The sequence below is a fragment of the Watersipora subatra genome, chromosome 6 (genome assembly GCF_963576615.1).
Source record: "Watersipora subatra chromosome 6, tzWatSuba1.1, whole genome shotgun sequence".
Classification (NCBI taxonomy): Eukaryota; Metazoa; Bryozoa; class Gymnolaemata; order Cheilostomatida; family Watersiporidae; genus Watersipora; species Watersipora subatra.
In genome coordinates, this window is record NC_088713.1 from 54,820,455 (window position 1) to 54,842,002 (window position 21,548).

General features: G+C 35.3%; 1 protein-coding gene across 1 annotated transcript; it reads left to right on the forward strand.

Moving 5' to 3' along the window:
* The first annotated feature begins 14,097 nt into the window (after nt 1-14,097).
* Nucleotides 14,098-20,171, forward strand: LOC137398370 (serine/threonine-protein phosphatase 6 regulatory ankyrin repeat subunit B-like). Its single transcript, XM_068084478.1, has 6 exons — nt 14,098-14,202; nt 16,893-17,583; nt 18,558-18,620; nt 19,159-19,242; nt 19,534-19,617; nt 20,068-20,171. The coding sequence occupies exons 1-6, from the start codon at nt 14,161-14,163 to the stop codon at nt 20,169-20,171; spliced, it is 1,068 nt and encodes a 355-aa protein (XP_067940579.1). The 5' UTR covers nt 14,098-14,160.
* Nucleotides 20,172-21,548: the final 1,377 nt, after the last annotated feature.

A 21,548-nucleotide genomic window follows, 5' to 3' on the forward strand; every position in this document is an offset into this window, starting at 1 on the left:
TATCGAGGAGAGCGAGAGATTACCTAGCGGATGAGTGAGGGGGCTAATATCTGGGACACCGAGGGGTTGATTTTTCGGAGATTGTTATATATTTGAAACATGGAATATATATGAGAAAGTGTTTATGTGCAAAGTGGAGAATGTTATATATTTGAGAACGTTCAATATATATGAGAAAGTGTTTATGTACAAAGTTATTTTTTTTGAAGATTTGATGTTTTTGTAATGTTGAAGCTCTTGAATGGTTAAGAATTTTAAGGATTTTTATTTTCGGTTTTTCATATATGTTGAATGAAAGATCAGTTTTATTACAAAATTATTCACTTTAAAAGATATATTTATATGTATTATTCATTATTTCCATCATCATTTCGTTTCAATAAAAATAAAATAGTTTATGTTTAACTTGAAATATATGAAATGTACAAGTAGATAAGTCACAATAAAGATAATATAGTATAAATGAAACATTGAATATATATAAGAAAATGTTCATGTACATTCTTTAAAACGAAGTGTACAAGTAGATAAGTCAGAATAAAGATAATATAGTATAAATGAAACATTGAATATATATAAGAAAATGATCATGTACATTCTTTAAAACGAAGTTTGTATCGAGTTGTTCATCAATCACTCATCGTCATCGGAAATAAGTGAGATAGAAGGATCCTTTTTGCATTGTACCGAACTCTCGTAAAATCTGCTTGCTTCTTCATGTCCCATGACTACTACATCGTAGTATTCGCGAGTATTGTGAGATGTTACTAGCCCCTTGTATATAATGATACCCGGACAATTTTCTTTCAACGAAAGGGCACATCTCGAAGGCATCGTTAAAGTTCCTTGAACTTCCTCTCCATCAACTTTGGTTGAAAATGCTACAGTTGGTACCACATCCACATTGCCTTCACCATCTTTGTATTCACTTGCTCCAACATTGTGATAGTGGAAAATAGATGGTGCTTTGAACTCCTTGAGATGACGAATCTCGAAATGTTGTATAAGTTTTTCAAGTTTCTTCGATCTCAGATTGGCTAGAGTACGTTTCATATCTGAGGGAGTTGAGGTTCCTTCTGTTACTCTTCTTAAATCATGGTAACTTCCCTGTCCATTAGCCTTAGGTTTTAATCCAAGATATACCATAATACTTGGATAAGACAGCGATCCATCCAGAAATCGTTTTGGAGCAAATACAGCAGTAGATTTACTAATCCCATTTTCCACATAGTTGAAGTGAATGATACAGCACGCTCCATGGATCGAATGAGCTTCTTCCGTTTTTGTCACCTCCATAATCAATCCTATTGAAAGATCTGACATTCTCTGCAGTGATTTTGCTTCCATTAAAGTAGCCTTACTTAATGTTCTTAACTTGTCTGCCACATCTTTTACCCTTTGCTCCAAATTCGTTTCGATTTGGTTGGATTTCTTCTTCTTCGTTGAAGGAGCCGTGTTAGAAAGAGTTACAGGTGAAATTCTCTTTTTCGTCATCTTCACTGAACTATTCGATCCAGGTTTTATCACTCCAGATTGAGTATTATCCTCCATAGTTGTGTAGTGTGTTAATTCTCTGAGTTTGAATGAAGAACTGATATCGTTTTAGTAAAATTCTGCTGGTTATATACAATTCTCCTCATCAAATGATTAATGAGTTTTGATAAATTTAGTTGCATCATCCATAATATCAGAAGACTTTTCGCGAAATTGAAAATCGCGAGATTCAATTTCGCGAAAGTTGACTATATAATATATATAATGTGTAATTTCGCGAAATCCAATTTCGCGAAATTCACTTTCGCGAAATTCAATTTCGCGAAATTACACATATAATATATATGATAATTATATCACGAAATCGCGATAATTTCGCGATAATATCGCGATATCGCGAAATTGCGATATCGCGATATTATCGCGATATCGCAATATCGCGATATCATATATCGCGATAATATCGCGATATATGATATCGCGATATTTGGAAATCATATATCGCGATATTATCGCGATATATCGCGATAATTATTTCGCGAAATCCAATTTCGCGAAATTCAATTTCGCGAAAGTTGACTATATAATATATATAATGTGTAATTTCGCGAAATCCAATTTCGCGAAATTCACTTTCGCGAAATCCAATTTCGCGAAAGTTGAGTGAGACAAGTTGGATTAGAAGTGATTTATAGCTTTTGTGCAGGTTCCACCTCCTTGAACTTGACTAGTATAAATACAGCCAAGTTTGATGGACTCACCATTATCGAGAGTTTTTTTCGAACTATTTCTATACCTAACTGGATTATATATCTCACAAAAGTTTGGATTAATTCTACAATTTGGATATCTACGTATAATCTTCTCTCAGAACTTTGGATTATATTTCTCCGAACTAACTGGATTATATATCTCACAAAAGTTTGGATTAATTCTACAATTTGGATATCTACGTATAATCTTCTCTCAGAACTTTGGATTATATTTCTCCGAACTAACTGGATTATATATCGCACAAAAGTTTGGATTAATTCTACAATTTGGATATCTATGTATAATCTTCTCTCAGAATTTTGGATTATCTCTGTTTCACTGGATTATATTTCTCCGAACTAACTGGATTATATATCTCACAAAAGTTTGGATTAATTCTACAATTTGGATATCTATGTATAATCTTCTCTCAGAACTTTGGATTATCTCTGTTTCACTGGATTATATATCTCCGAAATTTGAATACATCAAGGAAATGTATCCGGCATCTTCCCATTCAGAAGGAGACTGGAGCAAATCTGATGAGGTGAGTTGATTTACAATAATTGGTGGAAAAAATTTTTAATGAATGAATAAATGTAGAGAGAATAGTAAAATGAGATTTTTAATTCTTGGCAGCTGGAAATCTTCCTCAAAGATGTTCAAGCTTTCACGAGAGCATAATTTAATTTCATCGGAAAATTCTGCTCCTTCCACTTCAATTGATAATAGAGAAAGAAGCAGAAGTAGGGAAAAAAGTGTATCATCCGTTTCAGCTAATAAATATATCTGCTTAGAATGTTCGACTTCATTTAACAAAAAATCAAACCTCAAAAGACATGTTAAACACATTCATCTCCAATCGAATGAAAGTTCAGAATCGTTTACAACATCAACTAATGATTCTTCGGAACAATATCACGAATATGATGATGATGATGATGCCTCGATTATTATACAAGTTTCCAATCCCCCTTTCATTTTCGAAAAAGTAAAGATTGTTTCTCATCATTCTTCATTTCGTTCTGCTTCAACTCAAATTGGAAGAGGAGATCTTAGTCGATCTAAGATAACAGTAACTCCTATTACTCGAAATCTTGCTGATGATGAATCCGATGAATCAGATGTATCAGAAGAAGAAAATACAAATGAAATCGAAGAAAATAGATATTTATCTGATCAACCTACAAATCAAATCGAAAGAAACGAAAATGAAGTGGACGCTGATGATGACAATTTAGTTGGTATTAATGATAGAGTCGAGCCCATCGTTCCTATCGAAAATGAAAGAGAACAAGATAATCAGGATATCATTCCTGTTAATGATGATGAGGAATGGGATGAGTTAATAAGAAGATATTGGAATGCTATGAAAACAAAAAGACGACGAGGAAGAGTTGTTGAAACGTTAAACGTAAATTTATGGAATGGAAATATTCCTCAAGCAGAACTTCCAACTCCAAACCATTCGGAAAGAATATGGAACGAGATGTTGACAACTTGGAATGGGTTACAAACAAGAGCTAAGTTAAATTGTAGTGTGGGATGCATTCTTGAACATAAAACTTCAGGAGAATTAAGATATTTTCATGCTTCATCGAATAATGCTACAATTTTCAAAAAAGCAAAACTGATTACAACAAGACAGGAACTACAGAATTTCTTTGAAGAATTGACAAGACAAGATCTTGCTGCTATAGCGATTCGAGAACGCCCGAATACAGCTTGGAAATTGAATGTAATTACCAATATTTCATTCTATTTCTATAAATTGATTGGAATGGGGCAAATAGGAATGGCTTCAGATCTTCCGACTCACATTCTTAACAATCGACATGTAATCACTATGCATAACATTCCTCATAGCTGCACTCCTTACACAGACAATCTCTGTTTCTTCAGATGTTTAGCATTGAAGGAAATGTGTAAGTGTTCAAACCGATGTAGTTGCACCAGACAAAGACCAAAACAGCTACTTGTGAAGGTGCTATTTCAAAAGTACTCGAATCACATTCGTTCTTCCTCATCCAACAAAGTTCTGATGAATAATTTTCCTGGAATTGAGTTAGGAGACTTAATTTCTCTTGAGAAATGTTTTGACCTCCGTATAACCGTATTTTCTCTGAATGCTGATGAAACCTCAACAGTCATCTGGACATCGTCCCAAACAGAGGGAAAGGAACTCTTCCTCGATTTGCAGAACTCTCATTTCAGTTTCATCAAGGATGTTAATGCTTATACTAAAGGGTTTAGTTGTCCTTCCTGTGAAGTGAGCTTTACAAAAAGAGGAAATTTCAATAGACATAAATGTAGTCAAGAAGTAGTAACAAACTTCATCTTCGAAGGAGGAAAGTTTAAGGCAACACCTACAATTTTCGAACAACTGAAACGAGAGATAGGAATATCCGTGGCTGAGGAAGATACTTATTATCCCTTTTTAATCACCTATGATATCGAGTGTTATCTTCCAAAATCCGACCTTCCACCAAATTCCAATTCGGTTACATTCACATCGAGACACGAATTGATGAGTATATCAGTTTGTTCAAATGTACCCGGATTTAAGGATCCAAAGTGTTTTGTAAGTGAGGGAGATACTGATTCTTGTATATCTTCTTTTGTTCAGTATATTTCCCAAATTGCTGATGAAGCCCGGGATATCCTTGAAAAAAAAACTTTACTACATTAGACAGTTGATGAAGGCAAAAGCTGAAAAGCAAGGAAAAGTTGAAGAAAGATTTAAATCCTGCAAATTTTCCAATCCTCGAGTATACCATTCAAGAGAGGAATTTTGTCATTTATTTAATCGTTTCGACAAATTCATCTCATGTATTCCGATTCTAGGATTTAATTCACAAAACTACGACCTGAATGTGATGAAAGGACCTCTACTTCGATGTCTTCAAGACACAGAAGACGAAGATTTTGATTTTGTAGTGAAAAGAACAAACAAGATGAGCTGTATTCAATCAAGAAGATTCAAATTCTTGGATATTTCCAACTTCATTGCTCCAGGATTTTCTTATGCAAAGTATCTCAAAGCTTTCAAATGCTCTCAACAAAAAGGATTCTATCCTTATGAATATATGGATGATCTTGAGAAGTTGAAACAACCGTTTCTACCAGCTAAAGAATGCTTTTACAGTTCTTTGAGAGATGAACATATTTCGGATGCTGATTATGAAATCTGTTTAAACATTTGGAAACAAGAGAAGATGAAAACGTTAAAAGATTTTCTAGTATGGTACAACAATCTCGATGTAGTACCATTTGTTGAAGCTGTAGAAAAACAAAAAGAAGTTTACAGAACCATGGGAATCGATATGTTGAAAGATGCCATTTCACTTCCTGGATTGGCAGTAAAATGGATGTTGAAACTTTCAGATTCGCCTCCTCATCCTATGAGTTCTCATCATCAGACAATCTCATCACATCATTTCAAAGCTTGTCAACCTGTCTGTCTGATCAAGGAAAGTGATAAAGATATTTACTTTACTATCAAGGACAATATCGTAGGTGGACCTAGCATTGTTTTTCACAGACTTCATGAGTCGAAGAAAACACTGATTCGAGAAAGAAAGTTTGGAAAGGAATCCAAACTTTGTGAACTTATTCTAGGAGTTGATGCAAATGCATTATATTTGTGGAGTATGATGCAAGAAATGCCTACTGGAAACCCTAGAATAAGACGATTCGAAAATGGATTTGCATACACTCATTCTCGAAAAAATAGCATGGCTGCTCATGGATGGTTACAATTTTTGACTTGGAAGGACAATATTCAAATCTTACATGAAAACAACGATAAAGAATTTAGAATTGGACAACATAATCTTCCTGTTGATGGATATTGTGAAGAATCGAATACAGTGTTTCAATTTCATGGATGTTTCTGGCATGGACATAACTGTAACAAGACCAAAGGAATAAGTATACATCCATATAAGAATCGACCCATGAGTGAAGTTCTGGAGGAAACGATAAAGAAGGAAGAATATGTTAAAGAACTTGGATATCGTTTAGTAAGAATCTGGGAGTGTGAATGGAACAAGATGATTGAGGATAACACCGAGATTAAGAACTTTATTAGTATCTTCAACGAAGAGTTTTATCCTTCCAATTCCTTTGCCACCGAGGATGAGATTATTCAGCAGATTATAAAAGGGGAGATATATGGATTCATTGAATGCGATATATCTGTTCCTGAAAACTTATACGAAAAGTTTTCAGAAATGAGCCCCATTTTCAAGAATACATCTTTGAATAGAAATCATCTTAGTGAAAGTATGAAAGAATTTGCTGAAAAGGAAGGAATGCTACCTCAAGAACAACGAACTTTGGTGGGGAGTATGTTTGGACAAAAAATTTTACTACTCACCACTTTAGCAAAATGGTATCTTAATCATGGATTGATTATAACCAAAATATATCAAGTCATAGAATACACCCCTAGATAAGTTTTCCAGTCATTTGGAGAATCTGTCTCAAATGCTAGAAGAGCTGGTGACAAAGATCCTGACCAAGAGTTGATAGCCACAACCAATAAACTCATTGGAAATTCATCGTACGGGAAAACAATCACTGAGAAATTAAAACATCGAAATGTCAAGTATATTCAAGGAGATTATGAAGCATCCTTGAGAATACGATCACACAGATTTGAATCTTTGGAGGAAATCGATGATAGCTTCTATGAGTTGACTCAACACAAGCCTTCGGTTAGTAGTATATATTTATTATCTTATTGATATAATTGAATCATAATGAAAAATTTACTTGAGCTAATATATGTAAAGGAATCTAATAGGACTGTATATATATTTATTCAGATGAAAATGGATATACCTGTACATATCGGATTCTCCATATTACAACTGGCTAAACTTCGGATGTTGGAGTTCTACTATGACTTCATGGATAGGTAAGTAATCTCATTTGTATCTTTTAGAAAAAATATGTATAATGGTAAACATTTGAATGATAATTTTTGAAATGGGAGTATTATAATACTAAGATAACAAGAATTAAGGATTGAAATTTTTTTATTTTAGATACTTCGACAGGAAGGACTTCCAGTATGTGGCGATGGATACAGATAGTGCCTACATGGCTCTTTCAGCACCTATGGATAATATCGTTAGAAAAGAGATCGCTGATATATACTACAAAGAATATGGAAAATGGTTTCCTAGGATGTATTGCGATCGACACGCGGATGATTTCCAACTCTGTAAATCTGTTCCTACAAAGTTGTGGGAATTACAAAATTGTTGCAAAGAAGTATATCAATATGATATAAGGACTCCTGGTTTATTCAAAGTAGAATTTTCAGGACATAGAATAGTAGCCTTAAATTCTAAGACTTACTTTTGCTGGAATGATGAAACTCATTCTACAAAGCATAGCAGTAAAGGATTAAGTAAAACTACGAATAGTTTTACAAAAGACACTTTTTTAAAAGTATTACATTCAAGATCTCCTAAGGAAGGGGTAAACAAAGGTTTTGTAAAAAAAGACAATAGAGTGTTCTCATACACTCAACTTAGAACTGGATTAACATATTTTTATTCAAAAAGAAGAGTATGTAACGATGGAGTGAGCACAGAATATATTTTAGCATAATTTTTAGAAGTGAATTTGTTGTTAAGTATATATGATAGTAGAGTTTTGCTCCTCGATGTATTATTACTATAAAATTTTATTTTCTTCATTGGCTCTTCTTTTCGTATATACAATATCAATAATATATAACTAAGCTCATATAAATTCAATATACTATCCAATGTAAAATCATTTCGAATGTAGACTTTCTCATAGTAACATGACTCAAAACATTCTGATTAAAGATTTTGTTCCATTCGAGGTTGCAGAAATAATCCCAGATAACATCTTGGTTCATCTTGACAAAAATGAACAAATTCGTACACATCTTACCGAGGAATGTTTATACTACATTCTAGGAACAGCTGCTTTTAGAAAAGTTGTGTCATTGAAAAGATTAAAGTCCAACTGTGTCTGCAGTGCGTTGGAATGCAGGGAATGTTTGGAATCAACATTATGTGTAAAAGAAATATCGATAACACCCTCAGATTTGAAGATGACCTTTGAATGGGTTGATCTTGAAGCTACCATTCGAGAAGGTAAAATTGGAAAAGAGGTTGATTTAGAATGGATTAACAGATTTATCGCGACCGATTTTAAAACGATGGAAGAAACGATTTTTGAAACCGTGTTTTGGAATAGAATTCGGCACTACATGACTCATCCTACTCAACGTGATGAAACGAAACAACTGCTCTTCAGAAGACTCATTCATATAGCACAATTTCCATTAATCGGAGAAAGAGTGGAAGAGGAAATCGAGCATGAAATTGATGATGTAATTATAGATGAAAAATCTGTTGGATGAAAATAAAAAAAAAAGATTCGGAATGATATTAAGTCTACTCCTCTAGATTTCTCCACCATTCTTCAATTTAGCTCTGTTGGTGAAGGAACCAAAAAAAAAAAAACGAAGAAAACAAAAACAATGTCGGTTATATTTCTAGAGGAGTTTATTCCAGCTCATCTTAAGGATGGACAATTATCAAGAGTGGTTGTAAAGAAAAACACAAAAAAATTCATCAGAAGAGTTACTGAAGAAACTTTTTACTATGTTATCGGATTCTATATCTATAAACGTTTCGTAACATATTTAGAAAGTCGGTGTGGATGCTTCGAGGGAGCTCGAGGATGTCAATATTGTATTAGAATAATGCAAATACGATATGGAAATGAAGGATTGACTCGACAAGAACTTCATGAGACTTTTGCCGAACTCGATATTGGAACGTGTTTGGAATCTGCTCAAATCGGACCAAGGAGTGACAAAGTCCAACTATCATTATTATCCTCACTTGATTGGAACACACCTTCAAACATAATATTAACCGAAACAAGACTTTATCCATATTTGAGAGGAGAAACCAATGATCAACATGCTACAAATCGTTACTTCAGTGAACTCCTACATATCAATGGGAAGAATTGATAATCATCACAGTTAGACTTTGCATAATTCTTTATATTTAATCACTTTATATCCAAGAAGGATTGACTCATCAAATAGAATTGAATAACTTTTTTTTGTATAGTATTTCAAGATAATTTTGAAAAATGAACTATATATATTATATTGACATACTTTTTTATGCATTTTCTTTGCCTACTTCAGTCAAGAGAGTAGTATTTTAAAAAGACACTATGACTATAATGAATTTGCACATTATAATATTTCTCATTTTACGCTTTACGGGAATAATAAATGGAAATCAAAGAATTCAATATGTTACCGATGCGAATAACTGCTTAAGCAGAACACTCAATGAATTTGAAGTTTCATTACTACTTCCATTCGAAGAAACTACTTTATATCACAAGAATAATGAAACATGTTGAAGAATATTTCCATTGGACTACATTCATTGTGGTTATCCATTACCAGGCAATCACAGATTTGCGTGTAAAGAACTACTAAATGAAGATGAAACAGATGGAAAAAAACCTATACCTTAATCCTATAGTGTCAGCTTCATCGGAGCAAGTTCTAACATATTCTGAATGTGAATATTCAGTTCAAAATTCCACAATCGATATTCTAATTGATTTCAAATTATTCTACAGAGGAGAATTATGTGGATATAACTCTACTCTTTCAATGTTGCAATGTCCTCCAGGATCGAATTTTCAAGATATTGACTTTATCTGTAATCTTCAACCTATTTCAAATTCTACTACACCTAAAGATACCTTCATATATGATAATATTGGAAATAATGAAGGATTAGATTTGTTACTTCCTGTTCAGTTTCTCAATTCTTTGGGAAAATCAACTCTTATTTTAGTTCTTCGATGTGACACAGAAATTGAGGAAAGATGTATTCCAAAACTTTCCTTTTTAAAACGAATGACAGAATGATTTTGAATGTTTTGTAACATTTATAGTTTATATTTTATAATAAAAACTTATCTCTCATTCAACCAAATATATAACAATCTCCGGAAAATCAACCCCTCGGTGTCCCAGATATTAACCCCCTCACTCATCCGCTAGGTAATCTCTCGCTCTCCTCGATAATCCGCGAGATCCACTCCGGAAAACCATCCAGCCCTCGATGTCCCAGATATTCACCCCCACTATTCCACCGATAATCGGCGACGATTCGCCCGACTAATCCGCGACGATTCCCCCGACTAATCCCGCGATAATCCGCGTTCAATCGGATGACTCATCCCCCGCTAATCCGATGACTCATCCACAGATAATCCGCCGATTACGCCAGGAGCGGATCCGTAACCCCTCGAATTCAACCCCCTACTCTACACCACAATTTCCCCCCAAACCCCAACATCTCATTCAACTCCACACGATCCAATCTACACCCCTAGCCAATTTAATTCACAACCCCCTTTTTCTATCCCCCCGCTGGATCTGTCACTTTTATGCGTAGATCTGCTCTCTATATACTACTTTTGTCTTTCACTGACTAAGGTGAAACTTGGTCTATAGGGTAAGTAAGCATGCTGAAACAGCTGGTGCACATCATTTTAAGGCCAGGACAACAGAAGACTTATAAACCCTGCTCTCAAATTGAAAAAGAATTGTCATTTTTATGCATCCGTACTTTACACTAACCGCACAATAGGAATAAGATGAGAAGCTCCTAGGTATTTCACCACTAACTGATAGGCTTCAGGATTTAACATCACATCTGAAATCCATACTGAGGTTTATTTTGCCAAAACACTGAGTGTAAAAAACACAAGGGGTATCAGACCCAAAACCACGATTACATTCCTACTCACATCTGACTCAGAAAAAGGCTAAAATTCATGCTATGGTCACGCTCTACGTCTTTTACCATAAGGCTTCAGGCAAACTAAACCCTCAGTGCCAAAACGGCAAAATTCTCGAATGTTATTATACAAGTATTCTTGGCGGTCATAGTCTAAACCTTCAGGTTTTATCACATTCGGCAGTCCATTGATACCTTCGAGTCTTACATCATACTTCATGGCAGGGAAGTCTAGATACGTCTGAACTTTTACTTTTCCTAAACAAAACAAAAACATGGCTGTGCATCAAAGTGATCCTGGTAGCATGGTTAGCAAACAGTACACACAACAACCTATGATAATAACATGTCATCGTAGCAGAGTAAGCTTGGTTGAATGAAAACTTGTGAAAGCTCTTAATTCCTTTAATTTAGAATTAAATCCTTAAATACCTTTAAATTAAAATTAAACTCCTTTAATTTAGAATTTTTTTTAGTTCATAATTAATTTAGAAAAAATCTAAATAATGAGCTAATGAGGTGATTGGCAACGGATTCTGACTCTGAGACACTTTTACGAGTAATCGACTTAGTGGCCTAGTGATCGTGTGACGAAGGGATTGGTTGCTCATGCCATAGGATTAATGTCAGCAGGCAAAAAAATAAACACACAAGCATTGACCCATTGAATAAGTCATGTGGCAACTGGCAATCAATTATGAATGAAAACACACCTCAGGCCAGTGAGTACGACTGATCACTGAGTCATGTATTGTATGATGTAATTTTATGTGACTCAGGGAGGCATACACTGGGCCAGCAACTAGTAGGCTACTACACCTATACTATTACTACCAAAAATGAACAGGGTTGATCAGAAAAAATTCAATAAGACTCACCATGATATTTAAAATTGCATCTAGGCTTTTTTCTGATCTTCTCCTTATGCTCGAAAGTTTTTGTGGTGTTTCTATCATCCACACAAGTAGAAATTTGGCCCATGATAATCAAATCTAACTCTGTCTTTGAAATTCCTTTATTGTAAGTCAGCTGACTGAAAATCAGAGTTCTATCAAATTTGTTGATGCAGTCACACTTGCAACTGAAGCTAATAGGTTTATCAGGCACCATAGGATGAGTTGGTAAGCTAGTAGCAGGTGATTCTGAGTCATTAACCGGAGTACTATACGAGTGAATAACAGTTAATCCTTCGGTAGGTTCAAGATCGTCTTCTTCATCGTTAATAAATTTGGGCATCCGAGCTTGCAGGTCATCAGTAACATAAAAATCTGTATCTCTAGACATTGTTTCTCCATATTCAGCATCAATATCATTGAGCAATGTGCCAAGTTCCTCAGATTCATCAGATTAAAAAAAAATTCGAAGTTTTAGAATCTTCACGAGTCGCCATTTTGATGACGTCACGATCGCATAGCAACGACTTCGATCGCAAAATTTCGGCATAAGGAGCCAATAAAATCACTTTTTGACTTCAGAAATGAATTCCTCACACTCTGATTGGTCTAGGGTAAAATAATAAACAAAGTAGCCATGTGCTCCCCAATAAACCTAATGCAAACTTCGAAGCTACATTACTAACGATAGTGAATGCCGACTTTTGGTCGATTTTCACGCGAGAGGTCACAAATGTCTTTTTCATCTAATAGATTCACATGATGAATTATTTGAATATTGTTTCCTGTGTACATTATTCAATATTATTACAGTAATACTTCAACTTAGGAGTGCTATAATATACGAAAAACTTGAGATACGAGCCAGCTTTTAAGCAAGTTTTAGCACTAACTTATGAGCCATGTTTGAGATACGAAAACGTGAGTCAGTTGCCAAGTATGCCGGAGGTGTTTTATGACAACAGCATCAATCTGTATTTTTCAACTGCTCAGGCTATATTTTTGTACCATGTTTTTGTGCGCGCTTTTCAGTGCAGAATTATGTGAATTAAAAGTAGTGCGCGTAGACCAAAAGTTTGCCAGTAAAATGAAAAATAATGCAAAGAAAAAGCAAATTATAACAATTGATATTAAACGGAAAATTATTAAAAATATGCGAAATGTGTATGCGTGATTGAGCTAGCTCAGAAATGTGACAGAAATACATTCTCAATTATCAAACAGAAGGATTATATTCAGGGCATTTAGCTTGCAAAAGGACTAACCATAGTTTCTAAACGGCGCAACAATTTTCACCGTCGCTGATTGAGAGACCGCTCAGGCATTGGATAAAAGATAAACAATTGGCCGGTGACAGCGTAACTGAAATGACGCTATTTGAAAAGGCTGGTGTTATCTATCAAAACTATAAAAATAGACATTCGGACAAGTTGGCTAGTGGTCGTGCATCAAACCTTTGTGACGACACCTGTGTTCGTCCTAATCGCAACATGTTGAAAGGGCGACAAAAGCAAACGTCCTTAGATAGGTTCATCTTAAAACGGCCGGCTAGTCGTGAAAGCGAAACAAAGGAAAAATTAGCTAACCAGTGAGAAACTTTAAACTACGAACGCCGAAGAAATTTTAATTACGTCAAGTTAAAAATGAAAGTTTGCTTTTAGATTAGCTTCTGAGTTTGTCTTTTAAGACTTTGATAAAATCCAGATATATCAAAGTCAACTGTTGTAATGAAGGATAACTTATATCTCCCTTCCTGGAAAATGCTAGCGTTGGCTGCTATTGTATGTATTTAATTTTACATTTCAATTTCTCACATTTCCTTGCATTATTTATTATTTGTTTTTTAAAGCCCGTGGTAAGTTAGGACAATAACCAACATGTTCTTTCTGTTACAATATTTTGTTTTGAGTGTTTTATTTGCATTTTAAAGTATGTAAACCAATCAATACATATTTAATTGTTCTATATATAAATAAATTGCACCAACATACGAGTAAATTGACATACGAGCTCAGTCTCGGAACGCATTAAGCTCGTAAGTCGAAGTATGACTGTACAAGGTTAACTGTTCATTGTCATTACTGGTCTGCAAACTATTCTGTAATTGGACAAGTTGTATTTGCTTTAGCCAATCAAGAAGCAGATTGTTGAATAAGGGGCGGAGACATTTTCAAGCTATAAAACACATGGAGCAGCCAGCAAGCATTTCACCTACAGAGCACCTACAGGTAAGTATCACTTTTCTGTTATATTAGCATCTGTTGATATTATACTTACTGGGAATAATAGAGTAGTTGAGGAGAGACACTGAGTAAGTGTGATTATAATATAACTCTGACCTCCTGAGACTATCACTCTCTACCCTGAGGAGACTCATAGAGTCTATCATCTAGTGAGGTTAAAGATGTAGTTGCGTCAAAATTTAAGTTGATCTTAAAAGAAAGCATTTTTTTTTCTCTATCAGTTGATATGTTGTTTGTTGTGTTACGCGATCGCATTGCCAAGATATTTGAAGATTAAAACCGAAAAAATCTGATCACCGTAAAAACGCTCAGGCCACAAAAACGTGCCCAGCCTCGCCAAAAATGATGTCACGCGTTTGGCAACCTCTCTCTATCTCTCGTATTCACATCGGCTATTTGCGATAAAAGTCTAGTCTTACGCGGCTCTATTGGCATATATCTTATTTTGTATTTGCTCGTGTTGGCTAGAATAAAATTTTAAATCCTGCTACATATGCATTATTATGAATGTTTAAAAGGCCTCAAATAACGAAAATTGAAAGTTTGTTCTACTCACTTTCTCCAAATGTTGTGTAAACATTTGGGTACCGACTACCAATTCTACCGGTCTACGGTAATTCTGTCTAGTCACTTTATGTAGAACGCGGTCTTTGTATCAGCACAGTTCTGCAGCTACCCATATAAACGATATACAGCCTCCCATAAGCCCCGCCCACATTATGTCGCCTATTACCTATTGCCTACGTACTAGTTTCTTACTAGTTTCTTACTACTAGCAAGCCACCTCTTTGAAAAGAATATAGACAGGGATAGAGTTTTAAGGATGAGAAGTCTGCTGCAAACTGGATTTGAACTCACATTCTCCAGTTCTGCGGACACCCATATACCATATCCGATTCACTACAATATTCTGCAAATCATGTTTTGCATTATCTTCAACAATATTATTTTATTATATAATTTTTACAAGCAAAAATATTTTCATCTCGGCATAAAGCTTTTATTAAAAATATTCATCAAGTCGTGGCCACTCACATAGTATTAGCTGATACAATAAGACAAATTCATCTACTGCAACAAACTCAAACAAAACATCATCCAGCACGCATTCAAGTCTTGCTTTCTCCTTTATAGCAGTTTCCACACTGACAAAGCTTCTTCGGCTGGTGGGACGACATAAACATTCTGTAATCAGTAAAACAAGTAAATGTAAACAAAGTAGATGCAATAAATATGTCATTCATAGATATGTCATTCTAAAGCGTATCCATTGACAGCTTCCAAATTGGGAGTTAAATAGATTGCGAGTGTAATTTTAAAAACGAATAAACATTTAATAAAGGCACAAGTACGCCAAGCCAACGATTCGAAGCTTTGGTTCTGGAAATTAAAGATTTGTAATGATTAATCGATTTTACCCACTTCCTACGTGTGAAAATAATTTGTAATCATGATTCTAATTTACCAAAGAAAATTCGAAAAAAATATTATAGCTAGGTAAAACGGCAGATAAGCTATGAAACGATGATTGGAGATAGCAAAGAATTATCATTTTATTAATTAGTATATGTGTTTATGACTATAAAAAATATTACATTTACTAAAGTATAGAAGACTCTAAGTTAATTTACCTCCATTCTGTCTTCTTCTGCAGCAAAACGCTGCTGACGCCTGTCAGCTTTGGCCATAGGCTGTCTACTCTAATCTTTTACTAAACGTTGCTCAGATAACTCTGAGTAGCGGTCGCTCGAACTTGAAGCCATTTTAAAACTATGTATAACTTAGTAATTGTTGAAACGCGTTGAATCAGTAACGATGAGCATGAATTCTCTAGCGATGAGACTCTTCGAGATCACAGACAACGCGTTTTACGAGTGATAACATTTATTACGGTCTATATAAAAATTTCGCAATCGTGATTGGCTAACGAAGCGACCTCATATTTATCTCTCGTGGTTTCGTTTCAGAAAACAAGCTAGTGACGTCACGAAATTGGCACCCGCTGGAACGTGAGCTTTTTAAAAGAGGGCCTCATTCAAACGCATATATCTCTGGACAGGGTTGGTCTACAAAGACAAAAATGGCATCAAATTGTAGCTGATGTTTTAGCCTTTTATGGGTCCTAATTTCATTTTTGACGCAACTACATCTTTAAGTTAAGGTCAGCAGGCTCTGGTCTCATTCCTCCAGTCATTTTTGTACCTGCAAACATTTCATATTGTAAATGTGTCATATTCCTCTTATGAATAGAATGAGGAGCTCTGAAACTAGAGTTTTTAACTGCTTCTCTTGCCTTTATTCTGGTCAGAATCAGCTGCAGGCCACTGATTGTATTTAGTCACCAGTTTTATAGGAAATTAGTGTTTCAAGTAGGAGACTGGATAAATCTTATTGCTGTCTACTGCTTTGTCATTTTTTTAAATTTCACTGAGTTTATTTCCATTAGTTTAACACATGAGAGAGCAAATTGCAGGAGTGTTGATGCTTGATTTCTCAGCTCTGAGTATCATATTCCTAGTCTCCTTTCTATACTCTGTGAATATCCAGGGTTTACCTGCAGCAACTCTGTTATGGTTGGCTGCTTTATAAGTCGTCAACTCACCCAGAGTCAGCAGTTTAGTTACAATTTGTCTTCATTTCTCTCTATCATTTTTACTGTGTGGAGTATTTGACAGGATACGATGGAGCAATGGATTAGGAAATATATTAGAGCTAGTGGAGCTCCTGACATTACCTCTCTTAGGGCTGCTCTAACAACCACCCCTCCTGATAAGCTACTTCAGCTTATAACAACTATCAGAGATAGTAAGTCGTATACCGCTCTACTATTGGCTATCTCCCATGACCACCCTGTGGTAGCTCATCTGTTACTCACTCCATTGAGAGGAATAGCAGATAAGTTGCTGTTTGAGAAGGATTTTGGTGGATATACAGCTCTGCACTGGGCTGTATTGAAGAGAGATAGAGAATTAGTAGAGCTTATACTTCACACTGTATCCTCTGGTAAGAGGTATGAGCTGATAGCTGTGAAGGAGATGTGGGGTAACACAGCTATAACACGCGCTGCTCATAGAGGATATACAGAGATGGTAGAGACTCTACTGATCAGCCTGTCAGTAGAGCAACGAGTCTCCCTGCTCAACATACAGACTAATCACAACCTAAGCACAGCACTGCACTGGGCAGCCTACGCAGGACACGCAACAACTCTACAGTCTATGCTGACCTCCATCCCTCCTGATAAAGTCTCTGCACTCCTCAGTGTAAAGAATCGAGACAGTAGAACTCCTCTGGAGGATGCAGAGTTTATGGGAGCGAAAAAGACAGTAGAGCTGCTTAAAAGCTGGCAGCAGCCAGTATTTGCAGGTAGGATTATTATACAGTGTGATACCAGCTACTCACTTGTTCTACTCTATTACATAACTCTCTGCTTGTCCCCAGGGTATCTTTATAAACATACCCTGGGGATTTCCATCTACATTCTCCTTGCATAGAGACTGCAGTGGACTGTAGAAGCAGTTCAGCTCTGTCTCTGTATTAAATGCTGTCAGTTCAGCCTCTTCTCTTCATCCAACACTCAGCCCTTGCTAATCACTCATCACTTCTGCTCTCTCTTGGATAATTATAGTCTGAGTATTTTAATTCCTTATTTAAAACTGATAGGATTAAAGTGATGTTAGCAGCTCAACACCTTGTGGCAGCTATTAGTCAGCACTTAGCTGAACTCTCCTGATTCATGAATATTCTTATTACTCACTACAGTTTTAAATAGAAACATGAGCTATTTACTAGAATTATAGCAGTAGTAATTCTGACAGACACGGCTCTTATTATAGTAAAGATTTTTCCTATGGAGCAGTTCTTGCTCTTGCTAAAGATAGAATCACAATGTTTGAGGAAGCAGATAAGGAAAAATAGGGGATATTTTTTACCTTTTCAAGTGCAGGTTCTTAGTCTATTATTACTCACTGAGGTTGTACACTTGATTGTAGCCTTAGAAAAGATAAGTTTAACATGCAATAAAAATGGTTGGCGCATTAGGAATTAGGTAGGAATGCAGTAGGAACTTATATAATATTTGTTCCTATCAACCATACTAGTTGATTCACAATTTTAATAACTCCCAACATAAACTCTTAGCACTAGTTTCTCAGGCTATATTTTAACATTTGCTAAAATAGTTTGAACTAGTTGTATTAACATTACACCTGCAGCACCAGTTGTCTCCTTCCACATATACCTGAGACTATAATAAATAAGGAGAAGGGTTCCTATTCATAAGATGGTTTATCTGTTGATCATTTTATTATAATGAAGTATTTATCTTCACTTTGTTGTAGTCCATGCAGCCACTTACCAAAAACTTGCTACTCTCCAGGAAGCTGACAAACTAAAGTCTAAAGGTATGATTTACAGTTCTTAAGCTGTTACTGGAACAACAGTACCTGAGTCCATGAAAATATTCTTTTTTACAAAACTTTATTTCTTTCTAGTGTTTAAAAGAGTGTTAAAAATTTGTTAATTCTTAAATTTATACCAAAACTAATTTACTCCTCACCATAAACTCTTTGCACTAGTTCTGAGTCTATACTCTTGTGTTTCTCTATACCTCCTTCTCATGTAGTAACAGTACATGAACCATGATTCTATAGTTGTTAATAAAATATTGATGTTTTTAAACCTTATCAATACATGAACCATGATTGTTAAATTATTATTGTTATTATATTGTTATTTTAGCATCAGGATGAGTCATCTACTTATCTTTTGTCCTACTTACCAGCTGGTCAGCTGACCTTGTTCAGTGTTGAGTTGGCTAGTGTTAACTCTGGTTCAGTTGCTAATGAAGCTGTTTAATTGTCATGTTACATTTGCATTTTGCTTCTTATTGTAAGATGTAACAGTATCAGTACATGAGCCTTGATTGTATTATTGTTTTAGCATTGACCAATCAGAGAGAGGAGTTAGTAGAGTCTCAGCAGCAGATTTTAGATCTTCAAGAAACAAACAATCAGATGATGACAGGTGAAATTTTTACTCACAGTTCAACTAGTGTTTGAATTTTGACATTCACATACATTTACATATTTACTTATATTTATATACATATTTACTGTTCATCAGTTACAACACGTATTCATTTACCTTCATGTGTAAGATGGCAGGTAAATTTGGTTTAGGCTTTTGCTGTGTAAATGTGGTAGTTAACACCTGAAGATTTTTAATGTACAACCACAAGCATTAACTGTAAGTATCAGTTGTGTAACAGTAGAGTCTCATAGTAGCAGTACATGAGCCATGATTTTATTGTTTTAGAACTGATTAATCAGGGAGATGAGTTAGTCCAGTCTCAGCAACAGATTGTAGCCCTTCAAGAAGCAAACAATCAGATGACAGCAGGTAAAGTTTTTACTCACAGTTCCACTCGTGTTCGAATTTTGATATCTACAAATTTACGGTTCATCAGTACGGTTCATTAGTAGCAACGCGTATTCATTTACCTTCGTGTGTTTTGTCTTGCTAGTTATTGACTTATAAGGAATGGATATGATGAGTATTGTTTCATCATTGCTATTGGCTGTTCAGTAATTAACTCTATTGGTTAATGATCAAAGGGAGCAAATCACTCAAAATTGGTTGCTATGAACAGGTGAATCACAGGCTAAGTTGAATTGCTTGGCTCAGCAGACTAGACTACAGTTAGTACATATCAAAACCATCTCTTGTAAACCTACTTTTAGTCTGAAGGATGGTTTACACAAGGTGACTTTGAGATGGTTTAATTCTCATAGATAGAGAGTAATTCTATTATTGCTTATAATAGACACTGATAAATATCTGTTTATTTAGATTTAGCTGCCATCACGGAGAGACTTAACAGACTAGATATTCATCTGCGTACTCCCACTGATACAGATGAGACAGGAGACCAGCTTCATGAGCCTCTGGGCTGATACCTTTCTCTTTGTTTAATTGAAATCACTTGTAGTTCTTGTTTAAGATTTATAATTAAATACAATTTTATATTTGTACTTGATACATTTTCTCCTCTCTACTCAACTAGCAGTGAATTTTATGAACACGCATGTACATCATTAAACTGCACTCATGCTATATAATGCCACCAGCATAGCTTGGCAAAATTCCAAATTTTGTAGATTGGATTAACAGATGCTATTCCTACACAATGATACCCTTCAATGCTTTAGAGCTGATCTTACTGCTGCAGCTGGTCACCTTTCTAATATTAAATATGAACAGTTCCTTAGCATTGATAAGAAAGTGGCTAAAGGTATAAACACACTAGGCGATTTTGTCGCGAGCGTCACGAGGAAGGCGGAGTTATCGCTGGCGTGTGCATAAACACACTTGAGCGATTCACTAGCAAGTGATATAATTGGCACGCCCACAAGTTGCCAATAAAATTTCGTATCATTAGTTTCTTCGGAGTTGTTAATAAATTTAGGTTAGTCAATATGGCGCCGTCTAGGCGACAACGTAAACAACTTACGCATTTGTTATTAAATCTATCTCACTTTCACGGATTGTAAACTGCCTACACTACAAGAAGACATAAGAAAAACGATTATGTTATTTTTAACTAATATTTTTTACTATTTTTATACATATTTTATTTTGCAGTGTTTTTTTTTAAATATTTACCGTTCTCAAGATGGTCAACCTGCGCAACGATTGACTCCAAATGTTGGTTTTCAAATCGGATTTTTGTAATTTTTTTATTATGGTGTACAGGGCTGGGAGTGCTATTATTAAATTTATGAACAATCCAGTGTTTGTTCTGAAGATGTTTCAATTGTAACAAAATAGAAAATTGTCGCTGCTGTACGTTGGTGAACAGCGATAAGAAATAATTACCCGCCATAAAATTGCATTCTGGTAAAATCCAACCAATCGAAATGCATCTCGCTAGCGATAAAGTTGTGCAGAGAAAGTCTAGCGTTATCGCTCTGGATGAGCACGCTGGGCGAATTCTAGCGTAGATTAGCGCCACACAGCGCGATATCGCTCTAAATATCGCCGAGTGTGTTTATACCTTAACAGGAACAGCAATGATTGTATAATGTTATAAGTTGTAGTAAAATTCTTTTCCAAAGATTGTGGGCATTATTGAAGAAACAAGTTGCACCAAATGATCTCTTGTCAAGCCACGTGTTTGGCTTTGATGTAAACGTACTTCAAAAAGAACCTTTTTGAAATAAGAGAGACTGTCCAAAAAGCACCAACAAATAGCGCACTTGTCTCCTGGGGCCAGGAGATGTGATACTGTAGGGCCAATACTAAGGCTGATGACATGTAGCTTTAGTATCCAT

Excerpts from the sequence above, each read along its gene's own strand:
- LOC137398370 (XM_068084478.1), top strand. The coding sequence starts at position 14,161 with ATGGAGCAGCCAGCAAGCATTTCACCTACAGAGCACCTACAG. Across the intron at positions 17,584-18,557 it reads GCAGCAGCCAGTATTTGCAG|TCCATGCAGCCACTTACCAA; the intron begins GTAGGATTATTA and ends ACTTTGTTGTAG. Across the intron at positions 19,618-20,067 it reads AAACAATCAGATGACAGCAG|ATTTAGCTGCCATCACGGAG; the intron begins GTAAAGTTTTTA and ends CTGTTTATTTAG.